The 27,967-nt window shown below is 38.8% G+C and overlaps 3 protein-coding genes across 3 annotated transcripts in view; 2 read left to right on the forward strand and 1 right to left on the reverse strand.

The window, feature by feature from the left end:
* LOC113023937 (cytoplasmic phosphatidylinositol transfer protein 1) overlaps positions 1-11,169 on the reverse strand; it is a 74,862-nt gene extending 63,693 nt beyond the window's left edge. The window contains exon 1 of the mRNA XM_026170420.2: positions 10,864-11,169. Within this exon, the coding sequence (XP_026026205.1) occupies positions 10,864-10,911 (48 nt within the window). The 5' untranslated portion in view covers positions 10,912-11,169. The remainder of the gene's footprint in view (positions 1-10,863) is intronic.
* Positions 11,170-17,946: 6,777 nt separating this feature from the next.
* Positions 17,947-24,898, forward strand: psmd12 (proteasome 26S subunit, non-ATPase 12). The gene is made up of 11 exons (XM_026170424.2): positions 17,947-18,200; positions 18,590-18,649; positions 19,083-19,211; positions 19,656-19,763; positions 20,132-20,236; positions 20,421-20,570; positions 20,733-20,867; positions 21,885-21,997; positions 23,356-23,530; positions 24,160-24,237; positions 24,375-24,898. Exons 1-11 carry the CDS (start codon positions 18,093-18,095, stop codon positions 24,582-24,584), a joined length of 1,371 nt encoding a protein of 456 aa, XP_026026209.1. The 5' UTR covers positions 17,947-18,092; the 3' UTR covers positions 24,585-24,898.
* Positions 24,899-27,270: 2,372 nt separating this feature from the next.
* Positions 27,271-27,967, forward strand: part of helz (helicase with zinc finger) — a 47,432-nt gene continuing 46,735 nt past the window's right edge. Inside the window, exon 1 of the mRNA XM_080302793.1 lies at positions 27,271-27,409. The gene's annotated coding sequence lies outside the window, so the exon portion shown is untranslated. The remainder of the gene's footprint in view (positions 27,410-27,967) is intronic.

The raw sequence follows: 27,967 nt of genomic DNA on the forward strand, positions 1-27,967 counted from the left end.
CAGGAATCTACTCAATAATTCATAAAACACAAAAAGGGGGTGTGGAAATTCGGTTGTGGCAAGATAAATAATAGAGCGTGCACGAGCTTGGTTAAAGTGATCATTGGGAAATGCAGGGGTTGCTGTGGAGAGCAGAACCCCACTGACAGCTCAGACATAAGCGCATGTGCGCGATATGACTCTGACACTGCCGTACAATCAATCAGTTTTAATCACCCATTCCCTCATATCGCCTTAACATCGAAGCGAGAGCGACAAAGTTGATGTCTTTTGAATGAATGGGGATGTTTTTGGCACCGATGGTAAGACAGGGGGGGACATTAAATGGCGCCAACTCGAGTGCAGGAAAAAAATTAATGGGAATTTTCCACTGTTCGCACAAATGATTTGGAAAAATGGACAGATTTACTAATGAAATAATATTGAGTGTCTGCCCTAAAATCTATTATTAATAAATACCACATATTGTGTGTTTTGAGTAGTCTCTCGGGACACTCTAGAGGCTCCACAAAGTTCTCTGCTACACCTAAGATATAACAAAAAAAAAAACAGAGCTGAGCTACATCATATCGTCTTTAATAATGTAGGTATACATTTTTACGTGATATAAAAAATGTCATACTGTGATATTGTTGCTATAGCAATGTGATGCATTTACTTCCTGCAGTGCATGCAATAATGAGATAAGCCCAGGCACGTCTGGAAGCAAGAGCCACATCTCGTGCTTCGACGACAATTTACTACCAAAGAAAGGAGCCAATTTGGGCACCAGTTTAGCTCTTGGGGTGAGCGGGCGACTATAAACTGTTCCCCTTAAAGGTTTCAATTTCAAATTAGTTTAACCACTGGGGCAACAACCTCCGAGTAAAACCAGGCTACGAAGAAGAAGATATTAGCAGCTGGTGATGTGCAAACAAATGGCTCAACCAAGAATCGCTAGCTTCATCCCACATGACAGGAAGAGCAAACGGTGGATGGAAATTACTGACGTGTTGGAAAAACAGGATTCTAAGCAGCTGTTTAAAAACTCGACCCAAATGCAACATCCCAAAACGATTCTTTAGTTTTTTCAGTTTTCAGTTTGTGACATGCAGCTCCTCAAGACTTACAAAGTTAAGTTGCTCAAGCTATTGTTAAAATAAGCTGCGTTAGGCAATTATGTCATACTTTTATTTAAAATTTGCAGCCAGAACACTATCAGGGCTACTTTTGCTCTTACATCTGACTTGTGCTGTGTCACTGCTTTTGCACTGTAATTGACACTGATGGCAGCTTATTGGAAAAGGACAATTTAAATGCCCTTTATTTACTTATCGATGCTGCTATGTGCAAGCTGCAAGCATCAACAAAATGCTGTTCAGTTTTGGGGGGTTTCTGTACTACATTAAATATCGCTATCACAAATTCTTTCTGAAATGTTGTGGTATAGTTTTGAGGCTACATTGTCCACTCCCAATAAAGAGAAACTAAAAAGGAGATCTTCACATACATCAGCTGCTGCTATAGTGCTTCTATGTGTATGCATATCACTTCACGACGATGAATGCACACACTCCACGCGACTACATTTGCGTTCCCCATGTCTCCATGCGTTATTAGTAGTACACATCATGCATATCAACACTACATCATCATCAGCTCGCCTCTCATCCTTAATTTGTCATACATTACTTCTCTGATGCCCTTGCTGTCTGCTACTGGCACTGACTAATTCATTCACGCAGACCATTCCATGTAATTCCTGTCATCTTTCCTGCAAAATCTCTTCAACCACACCCCTGCGAAAGCTCTCTCGATAAACAACAACGAAAATCTGCGCAAACCCACTTGAGAGCAGCAAATGAATGCCTGTAATGTCAAGTGCTGTAAAGAGTCTGTGTATATTAATTTACACTCATCTTCTATCTAGACTCTAGCCTCTCATCCTTGTATCACATTTGTGCATATTTTGGTGATTTTATACAAGGCAGCATTCGCAATTACACTGAGGGCCAAAGAGAAGAGCAACCCTTTCAACTCTTGTAGCAGGATGTAGAGCAAACAATAAAAAGGAAGTTTACATTTTATTCTAATCTCAGCATGTTTTTTTTTTTCTTTTTATAAAGCATCTCCGAGACACGGCATTAGCATATGCACCCAAAGTAGCAAACAGTAAGCATTTTCAGTGACATTTCCCAAATTGAACACAGCAAGAAAGTTGCTTTGGTGTAAAGAATCAGCTGCTTTGTCTCTATTTATAGCCACATTTTACAGATTTAGCAGCCGCCTTCTAACTGTGGCTGCAAGTAGAAAACGTCTCTTATCCCTCCTGTGTGATTTGCTAGCGCGTTGGAAGAAATCCTTTTTTTCTCCATGGTGACACGAGGTTGTTTTATGCCAAGGCTTGATCAAAAAGAGCCTGCGCTGCTCTCATTTAACTCCATTACTTATTTTTATGTGACTTTATGGGAAAACAGAGAATGATTAAGCAATACTCCTAATGATATCCGAGTGGGGTTTTTGTGTGTCGTGCAAATTTCCAATAAGTGATCACTGGGTTTTCACTCTCTCTCAAAACGTTGGGAACTGCTGTCCATCATTTTGAGCTCATTATCAGTCTCGCATAAGCGTCTCAGGCTTCGAGTGCTTGATGCTGCTATAGAGCACAGATCACTGAAGAGCTTGCAATGATCATGTGCCTTACTGTTGAAAACAAAAAAGAGGCACAAATACACTCGTTCCAACTAAAAGTATGGAACATAAAGGAGAGGATCGGTCCAGACGAGGCTGTCAGTGTTGCATGACGACATCATGGAGCTCTTATGTTATGAAAAGACCTTTGTCTCAATACAATCCAGATACACTACCACACCGGCACACAAACACACACACACACAGCCATTTAGGAAATGAGAATAGTCTTCATCCGAGGATAATGGTCCGTCACAACCCATGATGGTTTCCTCTAGAAGAGTAAATGGCAGTAAATGAGACGCTGATTGAATCATAGCATTGTCATGTATACCAGATGGCAAAAAGGTCTTGCACCTTACCACGAAACCAACTAAATAAACAGCATGTAATGGGCCCTGTTTCCCAAACAAACTCTGGGGTGGTCTGGAGGGATCTAACAATGAAGTGCGAAAACAATATACTGAGTAAATGTGCAGCTCTGCTTTTGAATTAAATACTGGTGTTTTGATACAGGGATATCATGGAGCTTTGGGGTCATCTTGAGGTTACGTTAATATACTACGGAAGGCAGGTAATGAATCGAAAACTCAAACTTCCACCTCACTCATCTAACAAGCGCAAAAAGAGAAGTTCCCTACAGCAATCACCAATATCTCACTTTGCAACTTTATTACATTATCCATTCAAACCACAGGAACACCAAAGAAGCATTGCTGTTTTCATTCAGCCATAACAGATTTGTTCTTACATATTTTCTGCCTTTCATCCTGTGGACACATGGAAAATAACTGCTAGTGTCATAAAAATTTGCTCTGGGCCAAAGTATCACTTGACAATGGCAGCCAATCAAGTTAAAGAGACTGATCTTTTTCTGTTCCTCCAACACAAATTAGATATCCTGGGGAAACAGACAATATTTCCAACACATGTAACCCTTTACTGTCTATAGAACAGTTTTACTGAGATAAAATTAGTACATCAAGCGATGGAAGCCAGTGTTGCGTGAAATTGTTCAAACTGCCAAGCTCGAGGGCTCATACAATGTCAGAACAATATGAATGCTTCCATGTGCATTTACAACTGATATTCATCAGTCACAAAATGACTCAGCAATTCAAAATCCTATCATGGTGCTTTGTAAATATCCGCTACATTACAGCTAACAGATGCTAACTGCACTTCTGTGTCCAAGTTGCTTTTAGTCAGCAACATCAATGGTAATCTCAGCTGTGTCGAAGCAGAGCAGGTGTTCAGCTGAAATTAAGCTATGCAAACATAAATTACACTACAGTAAGGTATGCAGGTTTCCTTTGGCAAGTATGTGGGCATGCTACATCAGGATATGCATTCTGTAATGAATTTATACAAAACTGGTAATTGCAAACATATGAATACCACGAAAAAATGTCGAGTTAGAAAACCACCTAGGTTTCCTTTGAACCTACCATCCAGACATCCCTTCAAGCAGTCAGCCAACCCTAAGTCTTCTCATTTATTAAGTCACCCTTCTATATATCAAGCCATCCATTCTCTCTAGCACCTAAAAAAAAAAGCAGTTTCTGCAAAATCTGGCTTTACTACTCCCTCCAAATGATAAACATGGCGGTCAATAATGGATATACCTCTGGGTTTCCTCTAAATGTGTCATTCTTTTCCCAAAAAAGCTGTTATCCCAGCTCAAGTCTTTCAGGAGATTACAGCATTTCACAATCAGATGCTGTCATAATCCTTCAGTTACTGCCAGCGCTAACACCCCATCAAACAGGCATTCAGCCAAAGGCTACTACTGTCTGTCGACTACACCAAACAGACTAAAAACTCATGGATATTCAGTTAATTCAGTTTTGAGAGGGTGTGTTTTTCACTATCCTCTGCTGAATGTCATTATCCTCTGAGTCACTACAGTTAATAAGGAAAAAAGAGGCAATGAGGCCCTGCATCATTTTGTCTTTTCCCTTGAAAACATCGTGCGCTCTTGTGACAACCTTATTCAAATGATACGGTCTAGGTCTACATCTGAGCACAATTCAAAGAGATTCTCCGGTTCCCTTTTCATGACACAGATAAAGCTATTACAGTGTGAAATTGTACTCGCAATGAAAACTTTAAATTCATCCACCAGGGCTACGATCTCAAACAACTGTGCCGATGGTGCCACATAGAGACTCGGGTTAGCCAAAGGTTGACCAAAAATACATATCAAACAAAGACACTGAGGCACAAGTGAGAGCTGCTGCAGAAGGAAAAATATATAATGACAGACAGACAGAAAGAGGAGAAGGAGGAATACATCCATCTGTGTCCTATCCTTTACTGGAAAGGATAGAGAGGTGGCTGATGAATTGTCGAGCGCCACGGTGGCTGATGAATGGCTCAGCTCGTAGGAGAAGAGAGCAGATTTATTCCCAAGGCACTTAAAAGGGAAAATGATTATTTCTTGGCTAAGTGGTTCTGGTTAGTATTACATGTAAATCTTCTGAGATGGAACTTTAAACCAAAACAGAGAAGCTACGCTATGAGTGAACTGCTTCAAAGGCTTGAGTTACACCGAGTCATCCTGGCCGTTATTATTACACTGACAAAATTAAAGTTAATATTAGAGATGGCACGATACCACTTTTTTATGTCCGATACCGATACCGATATCATAAATTTGGATATCTGCCAATACCGATATGAATCCGATATAGTGTTTTTTAATCAACAAAACTGTTTTTTAAATATCTTGCTGCATTTTGTATAAGTTCATACTCAAGTTTAAAACAACAACTACACTAAAGCTATTCTGTTATACCTGTATGCAAAAAAAAATATTTCATAGTTCAGCAATACTGATCAATCTAATAAACTTAAACCTACACCATCCTCCCTATTCTGGTATTTTAAAGAGTACTTAGCGTAAATATTAAGCAACCTAACTAATAGGGTTCCAACTCCCAGCAACAACAAAAATAAATAAATAAAAAATAGGGAACCACCCCTCACGCTACACCTCATGATGCTTAATCGACGTAATCAACCTTAATTTGATGCAGTGTGAAAAAAAATGCACAGAAATCAATTATTTTTCAAGAAATATTAAATAGATTCAACATCTTTCTTCAACAAAATTGCAGACTGCACAGATGGTACCTTCCCAAAGGAAAAAGTACTATAGCTTACTAGGGTATATATATTAGACTTAATAGTTACTATATACAGTAATTGACTTCTATTCATTTTACATCAAATTAAAACTTTGGGTGTCAGATAATTATTTATTAAAAGCTAGACATTTTAAATGAGAATAAGAAAGAAAAGTATGTCTTTGTGCCCCCTTTTCCCTGTTAATGCCCTATCGGCCCCCCTGGCTAAACTTTGCTAGATCCGCCCCTGCACAGTTACCAGCGTCAGCTACGTAGAAAAAGATCCTCGAGTAGAAAGTAATATTAAATAAATTCTAACAACAGCTGATCAAGCTTAAACGTGCTGCTGTTGTTCAGCCGCTGGTTTCCTCTTTCTGGTGCAAAGTGGGCCAAAAACAAACTAGAGACACGGACTAGCGACAGAAAAGCCGATCAGCTGATCGTTAAGCAGTTTCATGATTGAAGTAGCAGCAAGAAGAGGCAGTCGCTCCATATATCGTTTGTTAAGCTTAACGCAGGAATGCTTTACAAACATTCAGAGATGGACTTACACACTTGCTTTACTTCTCTCGGGATAACTTTGTCGGAGATGAAATGCCGGGTTGTTAGCGAAGCTCCAAATGCTATCCAGACCATCGACAGGTCCCGCATGCCACAGCCGCTCTATCACGTGATGCATACTGCTCCGACGTGCTAACGTTCTGAGGTGAGTTACGGCGTGTTGCAAGTTTTGTGAGGTGCTTTCGTGATATTTAATGGATCGGATTACATTTTTTATTTTTCTCCGATATCCGATCCAGTAATTTAGGTCAGTATCAGACCGATACCGATACGTAATATCGGATCGGTCCATCTCTAGTTAATATGAGCAAATCTTTTCATTTGCTAGGTGAGTCCAATCTACAACAAGGCTTGTGAGCATTTAGGTGGAAACTTTTGCCACTGCAATTTCAAGACTTATGAATACTTACTTATAAAATCTAAGTTTGAGGCTAAAATGAGCTCATCTCTGAAGCAAATCTAACAATATTACCACTTGGAATGTGTATAAATCCAAGCCTGTGATAAACACAGTTCTCTCTTTCTGCCCTGACTTGTCCACGCCACATGTTTCACTTTGTTTGTCCATCGGCTATTCAGTCCACTGACTAATACATGGTGCCTGACTTTAATCTCCTCTAACATCACGACGCTCTTGTCTTCCAAAAAGACCCTCTTTCTGTCTATGGCTATTGCTGACAAAAACCGTAATTTATCATAAAATTATACAAGGGATTGGTCTGTACTATAAATGTATGTAGACTGACTTCACTTAGCTACATAACACAAAGCAGTAACAAGAACCTGGATATCAAGATATCCTTTTTCAGGAAATAAGATACTGCTTTCAAGAGAACTGACTGGACAACATGTATTTTTATGTGTCATTTTCTTACCTCGAAAATAACCTGCACCAAAGAAGTTTAGGTTTACAGAATAAGTTACTATGGGCGTGTAACCAAATAAACTAAGTTACCTCACCAAGACTGAAAACCCCGTGCAAAAACCTTCCACTAACAAAGCTTCATAGTACAGGCCTTGGGTGTTAACATCTAGATGAGAAGCAGCAGCTAGTGTGACTGATCATAAATACTGAAATGTCTAGTTAAAGTTCAGCTAGTATAGCCAACCCGCTGTCTGGTAATGTCTATTTCTTGGCTGAGAGTTGTGACATCATCTGCTGCCTGCCACTCAAATGTGTGGTCAAAAGATTAGATTTGAACAGAGAAAATAATCTCCTATAAGACCACGATGTGCTGTGTTTACACTTCATATTTGAGATTTTAAAAAATGGTAAAGATTGGAAATTAGTGAGCTTTAAAGGTTCTGTGCAAACTGGATTTCTTTCCTTTCTCTCTAATCTTTAAGCTAAGCACAGGAAAATGTTCGCGTGAACATAATAAGGTGTTCTCTGTGTGGTTTCTTTTTTTCTAGTTTCATGTCCAAAGAAATTGGGAAGACCACTTTCCTCTGTTTAAAGTTGGAAAAAAGAATGAGAAAGGCAGAATATGGATGGAAAAATGCTGCAGCAGTAATACGTCAGGAACACATCCAGACAGGCATCTTAATCATCACCCAGAGATGATTAAGAGGAAAGAGAACTGAGCCTCACAGAGCAGCTCATACACTCTGGTATTGCTAAATGATTCCTTCAGTGCGCATGATGTTTGTTAAACTTGTATAAACACAGCACGGATAACCAGTCCAACCTCAGTAGTAGGGCTCGAATGACGCAACACAGCAAGCAGCAGACAGTGATCTCTTCCCAGAGACGACACACAGAAAGATGTGACCTTACATGTCCCCACGACTCTAAGAATCTAAGTGCACGTACGTACGCAGTATCGGTTTATGACACAAGGGAGCTTATAAGGGGAAAAAAGATCTCCCAGAACTTCCCCCATTACCCCCACTCCACTCCACTCCACTCTTCTTGTCCTCTCTGCCATCCTTTCCCTTCTGCTCAGCACATCAACCGGCAGCACAACGCGGTTTGTCCTTATGCCTCATCTGTCTACTCTACCCTTCCGTCTTTCATTATCTTAATCCATCCTTCCTATCCCTTTGGACTGGCAGGAAACTGGATTTTCAGGAGCGAGGGGACGACACTCAGCTCAATGTGTGCAGGCTTGATAAGAATAGTAAGAACAAACAGGCCAAACTACAGCCTAATATGTTTTTCCCCCAGATCATTAAGGAGGTTCCTTTCTGTAACAGGACTGTCAGCAAACAATGGTGCCCTGCTTCCTGTGTTTCATCCAAACATGGATTTATCTTCACAAATAAAAAAAGAAGCAAAGCGCGGGGCCTGTGTGAGCAGTAGTGGATGACCACTCTCCTCCTTGTTTGCTGAAAAGTAAGAGTAATGTCTCCATCCCTGTTTTCTTTTTAACTATCAGATTCTGAGTACAGTACAAAAGCATCAGTGTTTTTGAGCATTTTGGTCCATATTATTTTTTTCTTCACCTTTAACTACATACACGCTACACTCCTTATACTTCCAATTTTACTGTATTTCTAAGAGTATATTTAAGTATTTTGTTTAGCTTCATTGCACCTCATCATACAAACCTCAATAAGGGTTTTAAAGCTTGACAATAACCATAAATAGCAGGGTTTGGGGTTTTTTAAGTTCACTCTGAGTTTACGTGTGCTTTTCATAGTTTGGGTCTAGCCCGACTGCAGAGGAAGGAAAAAATAGCAACAGGAAGTTAAAACAGCAGGTGCCAAAAAGTCAAGCCTCACTGTAACAGCATTTTTGAAAGTACGAACTGGTAAATTAAAGTGTCATTGGCTCAGCATATTCTCATAAATATATACATAAGCGGTTGTCAGGTGCTCCCACGTATCAGCAGACTTGTAAATAAAGGAAAAAACAGCAGCATCCAATGTGGTGCTTTGAATTTTTCGTGCTAGGGTGACCCTCTTGTTGAAAACGCGATTGCAGATTGAGCCTTTGATTACACTGTTCTTGCTTCTCATAACTACCATCTGTTCACAAGTTAAACCGACGTGACAAGAAAGTGCTCGCTATTCCTCTAAGCTTATAAAATGTTCACAGGAAAGGCTGCTTTACTGAATGGAAAAAAAAGCATGTGTGAACGCTAAGACGCATTATCACCGCACACACACACACACCACCACAAAGGTGTTTAAGAACACAGGCATGAGCACACTGTCCCTGTAACACCCTTGTGCAAGAAAATGACTTCTCCCTTTTAACCGCAGGTCTCTACATGAATTGTTGGTGTGAAACTTTGCGTAGTCTCTGTGTTGAGAAAACTGCTGCTGACCATGGCAAGAAAAGTGAACTTATTACATGCGGCAAGATTTTCCCAGTGAATCTAAAATTACTGTGTAAGGCTGTACATGTAAACGGGAGATGCGTGTAACTGCACTTCAGTGCAAAAATCCTCTCTTCCTGCATCTCTAATCATGATTTCCTCAAATCCTGAAGGTGTCAGAAAACAAGAATATAATGAGGGTTACACACATTTGCTGTTGGAGAACTCAATCACCACATCCATGTATGAATCAGAGAGCAAAAATGAGGAAAATATGAATGAATAAGTTCCCCGTAAAAGGCCTGACAAAAAAATGGTCTCATTATCTGCTCACGCTTTACAATACTTGTTTCTTTCCTCAGAGATGACCAAGTCTCATGTGGATTTTACTCTTAAAGTCTGGGGTTGAGGAGATGCCACTGGAAAGCATTGTTCCACGTGACTATACCAGCCCCCAGCCATAAGAACACCACCCCCTATACCCACACATCACAACGACAAGAGGGATGGAGATGAATGAGAAAAACAAAGGCCTGGGTGACAATTGATAAACATGCTGTTGTGCTGTACAGCAAGCATGCCAGGACAAGAGAGCAGCGATCGTCTTCACCTTCTAATTTTAGACTGTGTCACGGGACCAAACAGACAAATAGGTTGAATACAGACAATGGACAATTCTTTCTGACATCGCCGCGTGCGGCACAAGTGCATGCAGGTATCAGTGTGCCGACCCCTGCTCTGCATTGTGTTAGTGTCATCGTGTGCAGCATTACATCAATGCAATGTAATATGCATGTAATTGCCTGCATGTGAGCAAGTTAGAGTGTGCGGCCGTAAGAGGAAGAGTGAGAGCACACTGCCACTGTACGCAATTCTACCACCAGCTGATCAAACAATCGGATCTATGATTGGTTTTATATTTGATGGAAGCGTTTTACGAGCTGTGCAAAGGCACCTGCTTGTATTGGGAGTTCTTTGTGTTGCTATGCGTTATCAGACAAAAAGTAGTGATTTAAAGTGCGAGTAGAAAAGTGCCGATAAAGGCGGAGAAGTGTGCATAAAGCGCAGATAATTAGTCTCCAGTGAAGTTAACCTGAACGCATTTCTCACTTCATATGACCTCCTGCCACATGTCTGGGACAAGCAAACCCATGGCGTTAGCCGCTAAGGTCGTCCGAACAGCACTGAAGCCCGCTCGTGATTTAAAAAATAACAAAAGAAACAAGTGGTGGAGAACTTACCTCCTCTACTGTGAGGGGCATGCATATCCTGTACTCCTTCATCAGCATCTTCCCCCCTCTTTTCTGTTTATTCACAATGTGTCAAACCAGCCGAGTAAAGGTTCCCTCCGCCGACCGACGGGATGTGTGTACAGTCTGGAGACGTGTCAGAGCATGTGAGGGGACGCGTAGCCCGAGTTATAAAACGCTCCCGGAGTTCCGGCTCACTACTTTCATCAGAACCAGAGGACGCAGTCTTAGGCGCTGAACGTGAGAGGAGAAGTGAACTCGGTTCTGGGTTGTTCCCTCCCAACACACTGATGACGCGTCAAGTTGAAGCAAATGACGCTGGACACAACCGGAAGTGAGCATATGGACCATTAAAATAAGAGCAGAAGTGTGCGACTGCAATTTGAATTGATCCCGTTTTCTACACATACACATCATTGTTGTTGTTTGGCGACATATTTTTCACTTAACTATTTATACTTTATTCTATTTTGTATTTCCAGAATTTTTTTGCAAGTTTCAATTGGAAGTGAGTTTGAGGACAACATTAGGAAAGGTGGCTTGGGCATGTGCAGAGGAGGGACCGTGGATATACTGGACCACGGATGTTAACCATGGGGCTGTCAGGCAGGAGAGGGGGGGGAGTCCACAGAGAAGATGAAAGTAGTGAAGAGTTGATGTTGGTTTCACAGAGGAGGATATTTTATTAAGAATACGGTAACAATTTTTTAAGAACTTGCATCACTATGGTGTTACATGAAAATGTTGCCCTGTGTGTGGCTTCTTCTTCTTCTTCTTCAGGCTGCTCCTTTTATGGGTCACCACTCACCACAGTAGACCATCTGCCTCCATCTCACCCTGTCACTAGCATCTACCTTCACTACCTCTGCTCCTTGCATCTTCACTGTTTCACCCGTCTTCCTCTCAATCACACACATGTATTCTGTATCTGATGCCTGATGTAATGCCACCCCCACTGTCACTCCTACTGCACACTCACCACTGTCTCACCGTGCTCATATGTATGCTTTACCAACCCTTACATCTTTCTCTGCCACTCCCGGCTTCCTCATACAGTACCACAGTTCCTCTCCTTGCACCCTATCGTGCTTTTTTTTCTAGATCCATTAAGACATAGTGCAACTCCTTCCTCCTTAATGCCTTTAATTTTTAGTCTGAATGTGTTTATATTATGCGAGTTGTTTAATAATTCTGTTCATCATCAAACTGCCAAAACTAATTATATCTGTGGGCATCAAACACTGGTCGAACTTAACTTTCAGTTAATTTGTAAATGACTAAGTACAAAGATGCAAAAGCAAATTTCTTATTTGCACTAAAAACAAAAGATCTTTAATTTATATTTTTAAAGAAAAAGAAAAAAGTGATTATTCAAGATTTAGTGGATTACATTTTATTTCCATTAAATAAAAACCTGCTTTAAAGTTTAGGGTGCGATTATTTAAGCTATTATTTTGAAAAAGCTAATTCACCGGATGTGGCATTGCCTTTTGCATGCTGGCTGCACAGCTTTCTGTTGGGGATGCCACAAGAAGTAAAAAGCTAAACTGCTGACGAGTAAAGCTGAAGGCTTCTTAAAGCAGCGTTTGTTAAGCAGCCTTCAGCTTGTAGGCAGTAAAACTGCGGTTTAAACGAGTCCTTCAGTCAGATGAGAACGAGGCCCTCTGCAACCCCCTCCGCCCCCCGGACACAAACACTCACACTTGTAAAAACAGCTCGCAGGGGTATCGGAAAATGTAAGCACTTAGCAGCAGTCTAGGCCCCCCTTCTTTCCTCTGCTTGGCCGGTTGAAATACGAAGCGGCTTGCTGGAAACATCGGTCTGCTCAACCACAGCACAGGAAACATCAGCTCACTGCTGCACTCCCCCCAACCTCCTCTCACACGTCTACATAGTTCTTTTGCTTCTCGATCAAAGACGCATTTAGCACATATGCACACAGACCACTGAGAGTGAGCTATAAAGAGTTTTAGATAGTTTCAGCAGGGTGAGTATGATGGAAACATTTTGAGAGGATCAGACACTACAGCATTTTAAAATGAGTTAGGGGTTATGCTGTGTACTGCGTTCTTAGTCCAGATGGCTTCAGATAGCTGGAGAGGAACTAAGGAGAAGCTAAATACAAGGGTTATGGTTCATTTGTTGTTTTCAGTAGGACCATCACGATACCTGAGAGCCAAGACAGCAAACATGTGTCTTATAAACTGCAGCTACTAATGTTGGCCTTTCAGTGGGATGTAAACGAACTGTACAGTTTGCACAATTCACCCATTAAAAACACACAGGTTTCACAACATATCTGAAGAGAGGAAGTCAGGATTGTTAACTCACTTGACCAAACATTTGGCCTAAAGGATCTGGGAACTATTATTATACTGTTCCATAACCTTCATTTATTATTTTAACATTGACAGCCAGTGCCCTCTTTTAACACACGCACAGATCTTTGTCTCATCCTAAGTAAGGGTTGAAGGGAAAAACTTTGCAAGACCTTCAGAATATTGGTGCTAATATTTCTGACTCCAGTAGAGTTCAGTAAGTACCTTCTGGTACTTGTATAACACTCTGTATTTGTAATTGGATTTCTGTAGTTTGTGAGTTCCTTTTGAAAACAAGACATTTTGTCAGTGACAGTAATGCTGCTGTCCATTAGTGTCAGCTACGCCTGCTAGAATCCGCCATACTTTAACACAGAGAATAAATTCAAATAGATGTCGTACATTATTTTAAAAAAAAATGTTACAGCATTGTAAGAATATAAAAAAATTGCAAATGTGACCAGTTTGTGCATGACTGTGGCCTCGTTAATGTTAAAGTACAGATCACACACCTAATAGCTAAAACATTTAATGCTCTTAAAGGCATTGCTTACAGGGATGCATTATTAAGTGATCAGTTAACATTAACTCAAAATATCTGGTGGCACAGTTGCTACAGAAGAGCTATATGAAAACAAGCATCATGTAATGTGAGTTTCCTCACAGCAATGTAAGTTTTTACACCATATATTGGGAATAACAAAAGATAACTTTAACACAAAGCTTGAGCTCCTCATCAACTCAACTCATCTTTCTTAATAAACTTAACTGAATGAAGATTCAAGTGATTAACATTGATTCAAAACACTTTTTTGAGAGAAATGTTTACAGTTTTCCTTGTTGTGTTCTAGTTAATGGTCTAACATTAAGTAGCACCATTTTACTTGGGCCTTATGAACAAAATGAGTCACATTTTCAAAGAAAGAACTTGCATAATACAGCACTCAAGAAAATTAACCCCGCTGGCACAGCAATAAAGCATGTGCCACTTCTTTGTGAACCTCGGGAAGCTGCAAATATTAATTTAAGTGCTAAATTTACCTGAGCTTGCACTGAAAAGAACGTCTTATAAAATACACCGTGATTCAATGTAACTGTGTTCATATATTTGGCTTTCAAACAGCCCAGTAAGGTAAAGGATTATTAAACCCAAAGCACAGAAACACATCCACGGCTGCTATATTAATAATGGATTGCATTGACATAGTGTATTTCGAGACCCTCAAAGCGCTTTACAACTCCACTATTCATTCACTCTCACACACTGGTGGTAGGCATAGCTGGCCTGGGGCAGACTGACAGAAGCGAGGCTGCTATGTCACGCCATCGGCCCCTCTGGCCATCACTAGTAGGTGGTAGGTGAAGTGTCTTGCCCGAGGACACAATGACCAAGACAAACAGTGCTGGGGATCGAACCGGCAACCTTCCAGTTACAAGATGAGCTTCCCAACCCCCTGAACCACGGTCCACAGTACTATAGTACACTAAATTGAATTTAATCATTGCTGTATTCGAATTCTGTTACCACTCCAGAGATGCATGGGTGGTATTGTTTTGTTTTTTTATGGATTTCAAAGGGGAATACCAAAAATGTGCTTCATGCCTCCATTAAAAAGAAGCCTAAGATACAAATGTGTAACTGTTTTATAGCCATGTCCTGGGTAAATATGACATTCTTTTAAATGCCTCAAAACCATATGATAAGACATGTCTTAAGACAGGTCCTAAGATATCACAAAACTCATTCCTTGCATGAAGCACAGTCACACAAAGGTTTAATTCATTAGTCAGTGACACATAAAACAAGGAAGAGCTTCTTAAAATCCAAAGCCTGTATTTAATTTCTGACAGTCTGTGTTTATCTTAAACCCCCCCCCCCCCCCCCCCCCCCCCCCCCCGGCTGTCGAACAGTGATGGTCTTTCGTGTAACTACTTGACCTAAAGACGGCCCAAAAATTTCAATAACGTCTGTGTTGATTAGAAAAGAGATTAGCGCCCGATGTCATCTGATCTACAGATGACATCAGGCGCTGCATTATTAACACAAAAATAAATAAATAAAAATGTGAGCTTGGAAAAAAGCACAAATTTTACTCACTGCAAACTAGTCTGTGCATTCAAAGCAGTGGCGTGTGTGGGATTTGGACGTTTCCAAGACATTTAAATGGCAGAAAAGGTGCTTTTATAATCTTATGATCCCTCTAAAACTCTCTTTTGATCTCTGTTTTAATCTCAGTTCAGGTTGTTTTGAATTTGCTTACTTTTACAGGTTTTCTTATATTGTGGGTATTTGTGCCTGCAGGTTCACAACAACAGAATAGTTTTACTGACCACTTAAAAGGCTTCCGACTGCAAGTTACACTTTAATTACACAATTCAAGAACCTCACATCCACAGCCAGTTTAGAATCACCAATTAGCCTTACGTGTATGTCTTTGGTCTTTAGTAGGAAGCCAGAGTAACCACAGGACACCCACTTGAAGTACACTGGAGCATGCCACCCCATTTCAGAGCCTTTCAGTACCTTTGTCAATGCACCCTCTGGCCTCTGTATGGGCTCTGTTCTTCATGTGCACCACATATGATCACTTCTGCTGTTTTACTGTTACAGTGTTTAGAGAATCTCCCACGATCCTTTAAAGACCAGCAGATGCCTGTCTCTGTGGGATCGTGGGCAAGTATGGTGGGAATACAGTTCTCATTACAGTGTCAAGGTACCCACTGAACTCCGTAATCACTGTCCTATAAAAATTATACACAGGCATACCGTCTAAAGTTTCACAGTTTCAAGATTCCTTAAAAATACAATTTTCCTTGATTTGACCCACACTGTTGGATCTAAAATCCTTCTCGGTAGATAACGATGAACTCTGATCCACAAAAATATTTTGCACTTGTACAACAGTATGCTATGTTAAAATCGTCAAATGTCTGGCTAAAATAATGACATTTACGACATTTTTGTTGCTGACTGTACTGATGATCACAATAATGATGAGACCATCTGAAGCTCAATCTCACGCTGAGCTCTTCCTGATGGTTTTGAAGTCTGGAAAGTATGCTGAGATTATTTTTATGCCTTCGCAATCAGAGTTCTTGTTCCATATTTGATCTTTCTCTCAACAGAGCCGAGTCATGTTCAGTTTACCAGGCCTCTGAGGTCTATGCTGACTGAGCCTGCCCTGGGATCAAACTGATTCTAGTTCAGGGCTTAGGGGCTTTCTCTGCCAGGAGGAAGAAAATCACTGACCCACATTGGCTCTATTTACTGGGAGCCTTTCAAAGCACACATCAACGCACACATTAAAAGGACACCTCCTGGTGGACTGCTGCAATTACACGATGTGTTCATTCAATCAAATCCTGTCCATTCACAAAGTTCTTCACTCACCCTGACCATTTGATTGATGATTGCCAAGCACGTGAGGCTTTATTCTGTGAATGGTAAAATAATGTGTCTGTTCCATTTCAGTCTTCACCACCGACATGATTTCCACTATTATTCTTTAAAGTATGGCTTCTTATTTCCTCTAAGCTATGTGGTCAGTGGTGATTCCACCAAAACGCTCAACCATTACTCTTAGCCTTGTCACCATTATAGTCCTCGTGTCTAAGAGCAAATTAAGTAAAATATATGAACAGCAATGTAAAACAGCATAGTCTTACTGCCACAGGAGTGTTTTTTTGTTTGTTTTTTTGTTTGATTGATTGTTTTGTTTTGTTTTGTTTTTACTGTGGAGGGAAAGCCATACCAGGCAGTTCATTACCACTATACTTTTTTCACTTGATGCCAGCGGCGGACAGATATGGCAGTCTCTTTCAGTCGGCCACATAACAAATATACTGAGCATGTCAAACATATATGAGCAGGCTTTTTGCAATATCTATGAAATAAAGACTGATTAGTTTTACTAGTATGTATGCCAATATGTGAGTATGTTCTTCAGTTAAAGCAACAGCAAGCAGCTCATCATAAGGAACTATTCAATCACATGAAGCCAAATATTTAAACGGTAACAATAAGGTTTTAATGGAGTGTCCGGAATAAGTAATTAGTGCAGCGACAGGTCGCCTACACCCAACTACACCATACAAACACTTATGTCCCAATTTAAGCACGTTTGGCTTCATCATTAATGTAATAAACTCGAACTCACTCAAGATGTTATTTTGCGGTTTGCTTTGAGTAATGAATTGAGCTATAAAATGGTGAATCAGCACATCCTGCTGGTGATGCATGGTTATATCGTCTTTTTTAATGTCAAAAGAACAGCTTAGACAGATTAAAATGACCGTCTGAGTAAACGTATTTGAATTTAAATTGTATTATTAATATTATTCCGAGAAGGTCGTTGGTCTAAATCTAATCTGGTACCTTTCTGTGTAGTGTTTACATGTTTTTTCTGGGTACTCTGTCCTCCTCCTTCAGGCATGGGTTTAAGCTAATTGTTGACTCTAATTTGACCATAGGTGTTAATGTCTGGCTCTATATATAATATTAACACTGGGGCAGACTGGTCACCTGTCCACGAGTCCCTAAAATCTATTATTAAGGAAACTTTTATTCATTTATTTATTGTATTCTGTCTCTGTAACTAACATAAATAGATTCGTATCCATTCTTCTGAACTTTAGTCAAAGACTAAAAGATTCCACTCAACGTCAGACTCTTTAAATTATTTAACTATAAACTTACTGACCAACGATCAGGGAAAATCAGGATTTTACCAGGTCTGCCTGACAAATACCGGGGTCCATAGTCGGTCCTTCAGGCGCCTCGGACAGAAGTTTAGTTCTCGACTTTGATTGGTCGCTTTCGCAGCATCGTTCGTTTAACAAGTAAAACAGTGGTCCGCAGGAAAAGAAAGCTCCGTGCGCTATCTTCATTTGTACACTGCAAAGATGTCTGAGGAGCGATCTGAAAGATCCGATGGGAGGATTGTCAAGATGGAGATCGACTACAGTTCAACTGTAGACCAGCGTCTCCCGGAATGTGAAAAAATGGCTAAAGTAAGCGGGTTGTAAAAGAGGCCAGCGCCGGCTGAGTCATGGTGCAGCGAGATCAGTGTTAGCATTCAGACTAGCATCTAGCGTTACTGGCTTTGTCTGGATAGCTCTTATGACCAAATATACAGTAAATATACTTTACTTTGTAATTTGAGGATTTTTTTACTTCCATAAACTTCCAGTGTACTCTGTTTACACACACACGCAGGTATTTATTTGTTATTATACTCGCTAGCATGCTAGTATTCTTAGCGTTAGCTAAACCTTTAGCTAGTTTGCCAACCTGGAAAAGTGACTTAAACATTTTGCTGGTACAAAAGCAGGACTTACCTGTTGTCAGCTTACAGCAATAAATATATCTGACACTGTATTTGTGCATTCTTCTGTCGCAGGAGGGCAAGTTGCAGGAAGCTATCGAGAGCTTGTTATCATTGGAGAAGCAAACCAGAACAGTAAGTCGATGTACACTGTTGCAATTTGTGTTCTTGACCATTTAGCTGCAGAAATACATCTAAGAACTCGGGTCCGATGTGACAGTAACATAAATAATATAAATTGAGATTAAAACACATTCTTAAGTTAAAGTTGTTTTTCCATTCTCAAACTATTTGTAGATGTCAGATTCAGACCCAGTCTTTAATAGGTGCAGCTGATCATAGGAGTGTAAACGAATGGACACGGTTAACCAGAGAACAGTGTCGCATAATTCTCTTTGCAAAGTCTTTTTTGTAAAACAGTAAAACTGAAAGATGTGTTGATGAAATAAGAAATTAATTTTTCATGATTGCAATGTATATTGGTTAACATGTATTTTTTTTATTGTTGTTGTTTTTGGTTTGTTTGCTTGTTTGTTTGTTTTTTAATCTGCCTTTAACCTTTGTGCAGGCATCAGACATGGTATCAACCTCCAGAATCCTTGTGGCTGTGGTTCAGATGTGTTATGAAGCCAAGGACTGGGATGCACTCAATGAAAACATCATGCTACTCACCAAACGGAGGAGTCAGCTCAAACAGGTTACATACCTCTTTTGTCTTGATTCCTGTTTTGTATCAATTCTGTCCTAAAACATTCTTCTGAATCTACAGTCTTAATACAGAAACATTTTATCATGCTTCTAAAGCCTTTTTTCAAATTGTATTACAATGTATAAATATATTGCTCAGTTACATGAGCAATCATAATTACTGGTCATGTAACTGTTTTTAATGAAAACATGCTGCAATGTTATCTATAGTGTAAGATCAGGATCTGTTTTGAAATGATTTCCTCTGAGGGGTAAAATGCTAAATACACTTTTTTGGAAAGTACCACTCCGACAAAATTTAGTCAAGACAAGTCCTTAAATTCAGAGCTCTTTTAATAAGCTTAACTTAATAACCCACAACCATTCTTTGAAAGTTAATACAACCTGAATCTGTTAGTTGTTTTTGTTTATTTGTTTGTTTTTCCTCTATTAGGCTGTTGCCAAAATGGTCCAAGAATGCTACAAGTATGTGGATGCTGTGACTGATCTCACCATCAAGCTGAGGCTAATCGACACACTTCGCACTGTGACAGCTGGAAAGGTCTGGAATATATGTGATTTAATGTTGATATCTGAAAATTTGTATAGATTTGGAAAGCTATCAAAGAAGTTACAGCTAAATAATGAGAGATTAGGCTAGCTTAAGCATTGCAGGTTGAATACGGTCACAGTTACCTAAAATCTGAAAGGTGAATTTTTTTTGTAATCAATGAAATTCTTGAAAAATTCAGTTCAGTGAAAAACGGAATGAAAAATTCTTTTTTTTTTTTTTCACATGCCTAAACTTCCAATCACAAATTAATGTGGTCTGGTTTACACACAACTATTTTGCAAATGTCTGTTGTCTGTTGAAGGCAGGTCATAGTAACTATTTGCTTAACTAACACTCTAAATTTGTCCACGTCACAGATCTATGTGGAGATCGAGCGTGCCAGGCTAACAAAGACCTTAGCTAATATCAAGGAGCAAAATGGAGAGGTCAAAGAGGCAGCTGCCATTCTTCAAGAATTACAGGTAAGGAACAGATGGTTTCAATTTTATACCTTCAAGATGACGAGGTCTGTGCAGCAGTTGTTGTTTCCTTATTGCTGTTGGGTGTATGGGGGAGATTTTATAATTTGTATGACTATAGTTTAAAAATACATAGATTAAGATTAAATAAATATTCCCATTCATTACTCACGCATGTTCTGATCAGGTGGAGACATATGGCTCAATGGAGAAAAAGGAGAAGGTGGAGTTTATATTGGAACAGATGAGGCTTTGCATTGCTGTCAAGGATTACATTCGTACCCAGATCATCAGCAAGAAGATAAACACCAAGTTTTTCCAAGAGGAGGGCACAGAGGTATGAAACAGACCAGGAACTGGGAATTAATTAATTAAAGATGGCAATGAAATATATTTTAATGTATTTTCATGGGTGGCATCTGTACCCTCTTGTATCAGTTTGGTAGGTTTTAGCTTCAAGGGCTGACCTAATCAAACTTTTTTCTCATGAACAACTCAGGAGCAGAAGTTGAAGTACTACAACCTGATGATTCAGGTGGACCAGCATGAGGGCTCCTACCTGTCCATCTGCAAACACTACAGGGCCATTTATGATACCCCTTGCATCTTGGAGGACAGCAGCAAGTGGCAACAGGTGTGTGTGTGTGTGTATGTGTGTGTATATATATATATATATATATATATATATATATATATATATATATATATATATATATATATATATATATATATATATATATATATATATATATATATATATATATATATATATATATATATATATATATATATATATATATATATTTTTTTTTTTTTTTACTGACAAGAGTATAAAGGTTGTTTTAACGGATGTTTAACTTTGTGATTAGCAAATTCAGCTTGCTGACTTGTTTACAAATAATGACAGGGGTTTCCTGTAGAAAATGATACTGGGTTTTTTTGTGGTTTTGTTGTTTTTTGTAATATTTGCAGGTCTTAAAGTGAGATAAATACAACCTCAGATGAGCAATAACAGATGACGTATTGCATCATGTAATTATTTAACAAAAGTTAGTGTGTGTGTGTCTGGGGAGGGGGCACAAAACCCAGTACACGCACCCCAGTACGCCCTAAGATTCAATGGGTAGTAGAACTACTTTTGACAGGAATAACTTGAAGTAATAGTTTCTGTATAACTCAGTCTCTCACAGTGTTGTGGAGGAATCTCAGCCCCCAAAACTGCTTCAGATCACTAAGCTTTGTGGGCATTTGTTTATACACAGCTCTCTTAAGGTCACCCTGCAGCATTTTAATCTGGACTGGACTTTGACTGGGCCATTGCAACACTTTGGCTGAAAAAAAAAAAGCGTCAATCTGTTATAGATTTGCTGGTGTCCTTGGAATCATTGTCCAGCAAACCATCCACCATTAAAGAGGTGATCGTGCTTGCTGATGATCAGTTAATCAAGTGTATTTGATTAACCTGACTAAATGTGTCCTAAAGTATTGGAGGGAGACGTTCTCTTAGTCCTGTTACTGAAATCTGTATTTATGTGTAACAGTTAATTAGGTCTTTTTTTGTTTTTCCTTTTTTTTTTTTTTTTTTTTTCTTCCTGTATGTCTAGTTTGCTCGTTGCTTGTTGAGTGCTGCAGCTACTTTTTTGTCTTTCAGGCCCTGAAGAGTGTGGTGCTCTATGTGATTCTTTCACCCTATGAGAACGAGCAGTCAGACCTTGTGCACAGAATCAGTGGAGACAAGAAACTGGAAGAAATCCCGAAATACAAGTGAGAAATAATTTTTGCTTCTTTTGGTGCTGCTGTACTCTAAAAAAGTAAGCTACAAATGTGTTGTGGCTAGATAATAGAAAAATACAAAGAAAACACAATATATGTTACAGTATAATGTAGCTTGCTACCTTTTCTCAATTACTATATGAATCTTTGTGGACAGTCCCACACACAGTGGGTATTTGCTATTTTAGCGAAGTTGCTAAATGTTTTTATCTCAAGAAAATGCTAAAAACTATTTAAAAATGTTGCTGTTTGCTGATGATGGTAATATTTTCTGCTCTGGTGATGATTTGCTGGCTTCACCTTATTTAAGCTATTGTGCAGAGGTCTGGGGCAATAACTACAAAAGTACATCACATCCACTGTTATTGTTTATTTATTTATTTATTTTAAAGGCAGTAATGATCATTTACAATTCAGGTTACAAGGACTTTATAAATTGACTATTTTTAAAGATTAAATGATTAAAATTTGTAGATCTTGTGAAATTCTGGACAGCACTTTTTTTTTTTTTTTTTAAGAGCAAAACATAATCAGCTACCAGGAAATATTCAAAGCATTTTTTTCTGAGAGAATGAAGTTATAATTTAAGGGGTTTTTGCAACTTCAAAACGGAAGGTGTATACTACCAGGAAAAGTTCTAGTTTGAGTGTGTGGAGTCAGACAGTTAAAGGTTGAATCAGTGTCCAAACATGAAGCAGGTCAAAAAGAGAGGTATGGTATGGATATGGTCCTCAAGAGATGTAAAGAAGGGGACAATGTTGAATTTCAGTGAATGTCTCTGGTTGTTACTTTGTGCTTATTTGGATTTTGTAATTAACATTCCCTAAGTGGAGTTACTTGGCTTTCATGTGCAGATGTGAACTTATGGAGTTGTAAATATAAGATGATCAGATTATTATTTTGTGTATTTCATTTTGTTTATATTCTGTGTTATTGGAAGTGTTTATAATGTTGTTGTTGTTGTTGTTGTTGTTGTTGTTGTTGAGGTTTATAACAATAATTAAGTTGGTTAAATAGTATCTTATGAAGGAAGAATGTGATTAAATAAGTGTGCACTTCTTCCCACTTATTTCAGATAAGTAAACTGAGTCAAAAAAAGAGGAGCAGTATTGTACTGTGTTTTGCTTCATTTTTCTTCTTTTGCCGTTGTTTTCCTACATAATTACGTAATCAAACAATCCAAACAAATCAACAAAACAATTCAAGGCAGTACTTTTTCCTAAGCTACTTGGGAGAGCTAACCACAGCAATGTTCACATATGTTGATACTGGGTGTGTACTCTCCGTAGCAAGGTGTAGATACAAGTTTTATTGGGAGGGGTTGTTAATAAATATTCTTCTTGTCCCAGGGACCTTCTGAAACAGTTCACTACCATGGAGTTAATGCGCTGGGCCTCCTTGGTGGAGGATTATGGGAAAGAGCTGAGAGACGGATCACCCAACAGCCCTGCAACAGATGTCTTCTCTTATACAGAGGAAGGGGAGAAAAGGTGGAAGGACCTGAAGAATAGAGTGGTCGAGCATGTAAGTCCTATTGTCGAGAGCAGGGGCTTCTCACTTGGAGTTTGAACACACAACTGTGACACTTTGTTAGACTTGTTTTAGTTTTGACGGTTTTCTGAGTGCTTTCTTAGTTTTAAACTTGTCAGTGGGTGACATGTTTTCCCCTCGTTTTTTACTAAAGTAAAGTAGTTGGCAGGACCATTCAAAACCTTTTTTTCTTATAATGAGCAAGAGACTGAGTTCAATTTAAATAGATACAAGGACTAATCCCAGAAGGTTGATTCTCTTCATCTGGACGTAGCGTTTTCAGTGGGAGAAACATTTTGTCAGTCATCCAAGTGACTTCTTCAGTCTCAGCTGACTGCAGGTTTCCCCAGCCTTATAAACACTACATTTGCACAATGACTGAATTTAACCCACTGAATGAACAATGGGCTGTGAGGTCAGTTCCTTGATCATTAATATGTAATAGGACTAAATGGAACACAATTGGACATACAATAGAAATACGATGGAGGCAACTGAGATAAAGATGACTCTGAAGCTTTATGCAGATTGAGTGGATAAACTGTCTGGCTCTTATATTTAGGTACATTGTATGTGCACTGATAACCGTGATATGATTTTCACGTGTTTTCTGCTGTCCCCAGAACATCCGAATAATGGCCAAATATTACACGAGAATCACAATGAAAAGGATGGCTAACCTTCTTGACCTCTCTGTTGATGTAAGTAAAACAATATAGCTAAATAACTCATTTAAATGTAGTTTTTGAGTGTAACTCGGAACTGCCGAGTTACACTCAAAAACTATAAATAAGAGGCACTAACCCAGGTCTCTCTCTCTCGTTAAATACTTTATCAGGAGTCGGAGGAGTTCCTCTCCAGCCTAGTTGTAAACAAGACCATCTACGCCAAGGTTGACCGGCTGGCTGGCATCATCAACTTTCAGCGGCCCAAAGACCCCAATGACCTGCTCAACGACTGGTCACACAAACTCAACTCACTTATGTCTCTGGTCAACAAGACCACACATCTCATTGCCAAGGAGGAAATGATTCATAATCTGCAGTGAAATGTTTATGTTTTGATTCATATTTTGTTTTTCCCTCTGTGGAAATGTTTTTGACTACACAGTATAATGGCAGCCTGTGAAAGCAATCTAATTCCAATGTGATAGAATTAGCAAAAAAAAAAGTCTTCAACACACATGAACATGCAAACACTTATCCTTTGCATCTCACTCTGGACTGGATATTCAAAGTGTTACACATTGCCATTTGATGTAATATATACAGTAGTTTAGCCTCTGTTTCTTTATAAAAACCTGGTTTTCAATGTACATCTAGCAATGTAAACAATAAACTTCTGACATTTGGTTAACAGTTATATATGTAGGTGTTATTGTAGCCTGACTTACATTGATTCTATTATGACAAACCATGAAAACATGAGTGCATAGTAGGTGATAAAAGGATTAATGTGAAAAACACCAAGGGCGTACAGCGCACAAAGTTCAATGAATAATATGTGCCGATGCTTTAATTACAATGGGTTATCCAGATTGCAGATCCCTCTCTTCACTTTGATTTTAATCTCCACGGGGCCCAAAATGAAATGTTTGACACATTCATACACCACATAAAAAGATTTTTTCCACCAGCAGATATATTGACAAAGAAATTGTTGGCATCCAGTTGTGCACCAGTAAACACCACAGTAGGCATTTTGAGTGGTAATAGCACAAAAGCACAGGTAGAACTAATGACATTAAATGTGGCTCGGGATAATAAAATGTCAGGGGTGCCATAACAATGAGCTAGCATGCATAATAGCAGAATACTGGAACTTCTTATTTGAATGGAAAACTGCTTTTAATCATAGCAATTACCTCTGTGCTTTACTTACTATGTGTATGTGCCCTCATTTCTTGGCTTATGAGTGCGGAAAATACAATTTTAACTAGCTCAATTATATTTTCCCTCTTTTTTTATGTCCACAATGTAATGTGGCAAGTCAACATAAAGATTCAAATGTTATTATTGTGGATATTTTCAATACATCACAGTTTAATCTTACACACACCACTTATTGTTGTGTGTGTGGTCATTTCGGGTTTTTTAAATATGTTCTATGAAGCAAATGGATTAATTTTGGTCACCTCGAGGACTTGATTGGATTTATTAGAAACACCTCATCTGTGTCACAAAATCGGCTCATATCATTGTACATCCCTGAGAGTTATAAAAGGCTTGACTGGATGGATGAGGAAAAATACCTTTAGGTTAAGGGAAGATAAGTGACGTTCCTAAAATGTCATAAACTCAAAATGCTTTTTAGTTTTATACTAAATTTTTTAGTTTAATAAACATAATTTGATGCAGATTTCTTTTTTAAACCGTAATGCTACATTTCAGATTTTATATTTTCAGACATCCATCCATCCATCCATTCGCTTCCGCTTATCCTTTTCAGGGTCGCGGGGGGCGCTGGAGCCTATCCCAGCTATTTTCAGACATATAGGAGTCAGTCCTACAGTTGTAGAACATTGTCTGTCCCACTCATGAATTTGAAAATATCTATAAGATATTAAAACATGCATTTGGGGGTTAATTATATCTGTCCTGGGACAAAATGTAAACCTAGTTGTTGATAAAGTGGTTCCAAAATTATTATTTAAAATATAAAATAACTCTTGAGAAACCCCTCCCCCAAAAGAAAATGGCATTTTTCTCTTATCACAACTTCTTAATAACCGAATTGCATGTCAAATACAACAATTAAAATGTTATAAACGCACTTTTTTGTTTTCATTTTGTTGGCATGTGTGTTACAATTGTTAAACAACTTTTTAAAACACCAACATACTTTAAAGAAGAGTGATTGTATCCCAGGTCATTTGTTCAACTATGCCCATTTAGCCTGGAAAAGGAAAAGATAAAGTAGTTAGAAGGCGACAAAAAAGAAGTAATAAAGTAATATGAACAAGTCCTGTGATAATATTATGGATAGTCCAAAGGTCAGTTCTCTTTGGCAAATTTTGTATTTTTCCAATCTTTTCTGACTAGACTGTGTCACTCTAACCAATGCAGCACTGTTACCTGTATTACAAAAAGAAGATAAATTAATTTTGGTGTTTCCTTCCTTTTTTAAATATATATATTCACAATCATTCATGACTGTTGCAGTCCATTATGTTACTCAATTCAATATATACTCAATATATATAGAGATATATCTCTATATATATATGTGTGTGTGTGTGTGTGTGTGTAATAAACTTTCTAAATATATTAAAAGTATATAAAATATTCTCATTATTATTATTATTAAATGTGTGAACAGTGTATTTGAGATAAATACTGAAATTAAATGAAAACGTTGGGGAACGTAGATTTCAAAAGTTGCTTAAATGAATATAAATTAAGTCTTAAGAATGTATATTATATGCTATAAAATATGCTTTTTCATATTCCAGAGTATTGGTGTGAGCTGTACCAAGCATAGCACACAGCAACTTAAATGTCACATAAAAGTGTACTTTTGATACCTGAGGTGGACAAATCTATATTTTTGATGTTTTTTTTAAATGTGTTTTTCTTAGAAACATAACAGAGAATTATGAAATAAAAGACCAGTTTTAAAAAACGATTCCTAAATTGTGCTCTAACTGCAGAATGACCCGTAGACTAACTTTACTTGAATTTTAGTCCCACGTGTGTGCTTACAAGGAATAAAACGAACTACTATGACAAAAAGGATGCTTGTCATCACGGGCCATATAGACGCGCACGCAAACACACGTTTCGGTCCCCTCAACCTTCAGATCTGTACATCCCACTATGCTTTGCGATGACGGTCTGACAAGTGGATCCAAGATGGCGTAGAAAGTAAAGCTAGGTAAGTGTTGACTTCCCATTTTCAGCCCTTTCAGTTGTCTTTTTCATCTCAAAGGCACTGCCACGAAACCCCACCATAAATCATTAGGATAATGGCGAATGCTTTGAGTTTATGCACGAATAACAACACGATGTCATACCAGTTATATGCGTCCAAACACCGTGGCAAAATCACAGGCCCGAACCCGTTTTGTTTCGGCGAACCTAGCTAGCTAGCCCGCTAACATTAACAAACCAGACAGCCATTCTTGTTGTGAGCTTCCCAGTTTGGTTCCAAGAAAGGCCGTGTTTTGGCTAGCAGGCTAACTGCTAGCTACGCATACTCTATTTAGTGGCAACACTGTGTGCCCTGTGCAAAGGCGAGCGATAAGTTGACCAACACTTTGAGTGGGGACATTTTTTTTTGTTTTTTTGTTTTTTTGCAAGGCTTTGTGACGCTGCCGTCATCGCTCTTACTTGCAGCAGTCATGACAAGTTTGCTGGACAAACAATAGCTATAACTAACTACTGAAAGGCAGATCATGTCCACTCCAGTGTATTTGGTATTTAGTGTATGCAC

Source organism: Astatotilapia calliptera, chromosome 6 (genome assembly GCF_964374335.1).
Source record: "Astatotilapia calliptera chromosome 6, fAstCal68.1, whole genome shotgun sequence".
Taxonomy (NCBI): domain Eukaryota; kingdom Metazoa; phylum Chordata; class Actinopteri; order Cichliformes; family Cichlidae; genus Astatotilapia; species Astatotilapia calliptera.

Bases quoted from the DNA above. Each gene is read 5' to 3' on its own strand.
- psmd12 (XM_026170424.2), top strand. From the start codon at position 18,093: ATGTCTGAGGAGCGATCTGAAAGATCCGATGGGAGGATTGTCAAGATG. The intron at 20,571-20,732 runs GTATGAAACAGA...TGAACAACTCAG, and splicing joins TCCAAGAGGAGGGCACAGAG to GAGCAGAAGTTGAAGTACTA. The intron at 21,998-23,355 runs GTGAGAAATAAT...TTCTTGTCCCAG, and splicing joins GAAGAAATCCCGAAATACAA to GGACCTTCTGAAACAGTTCA.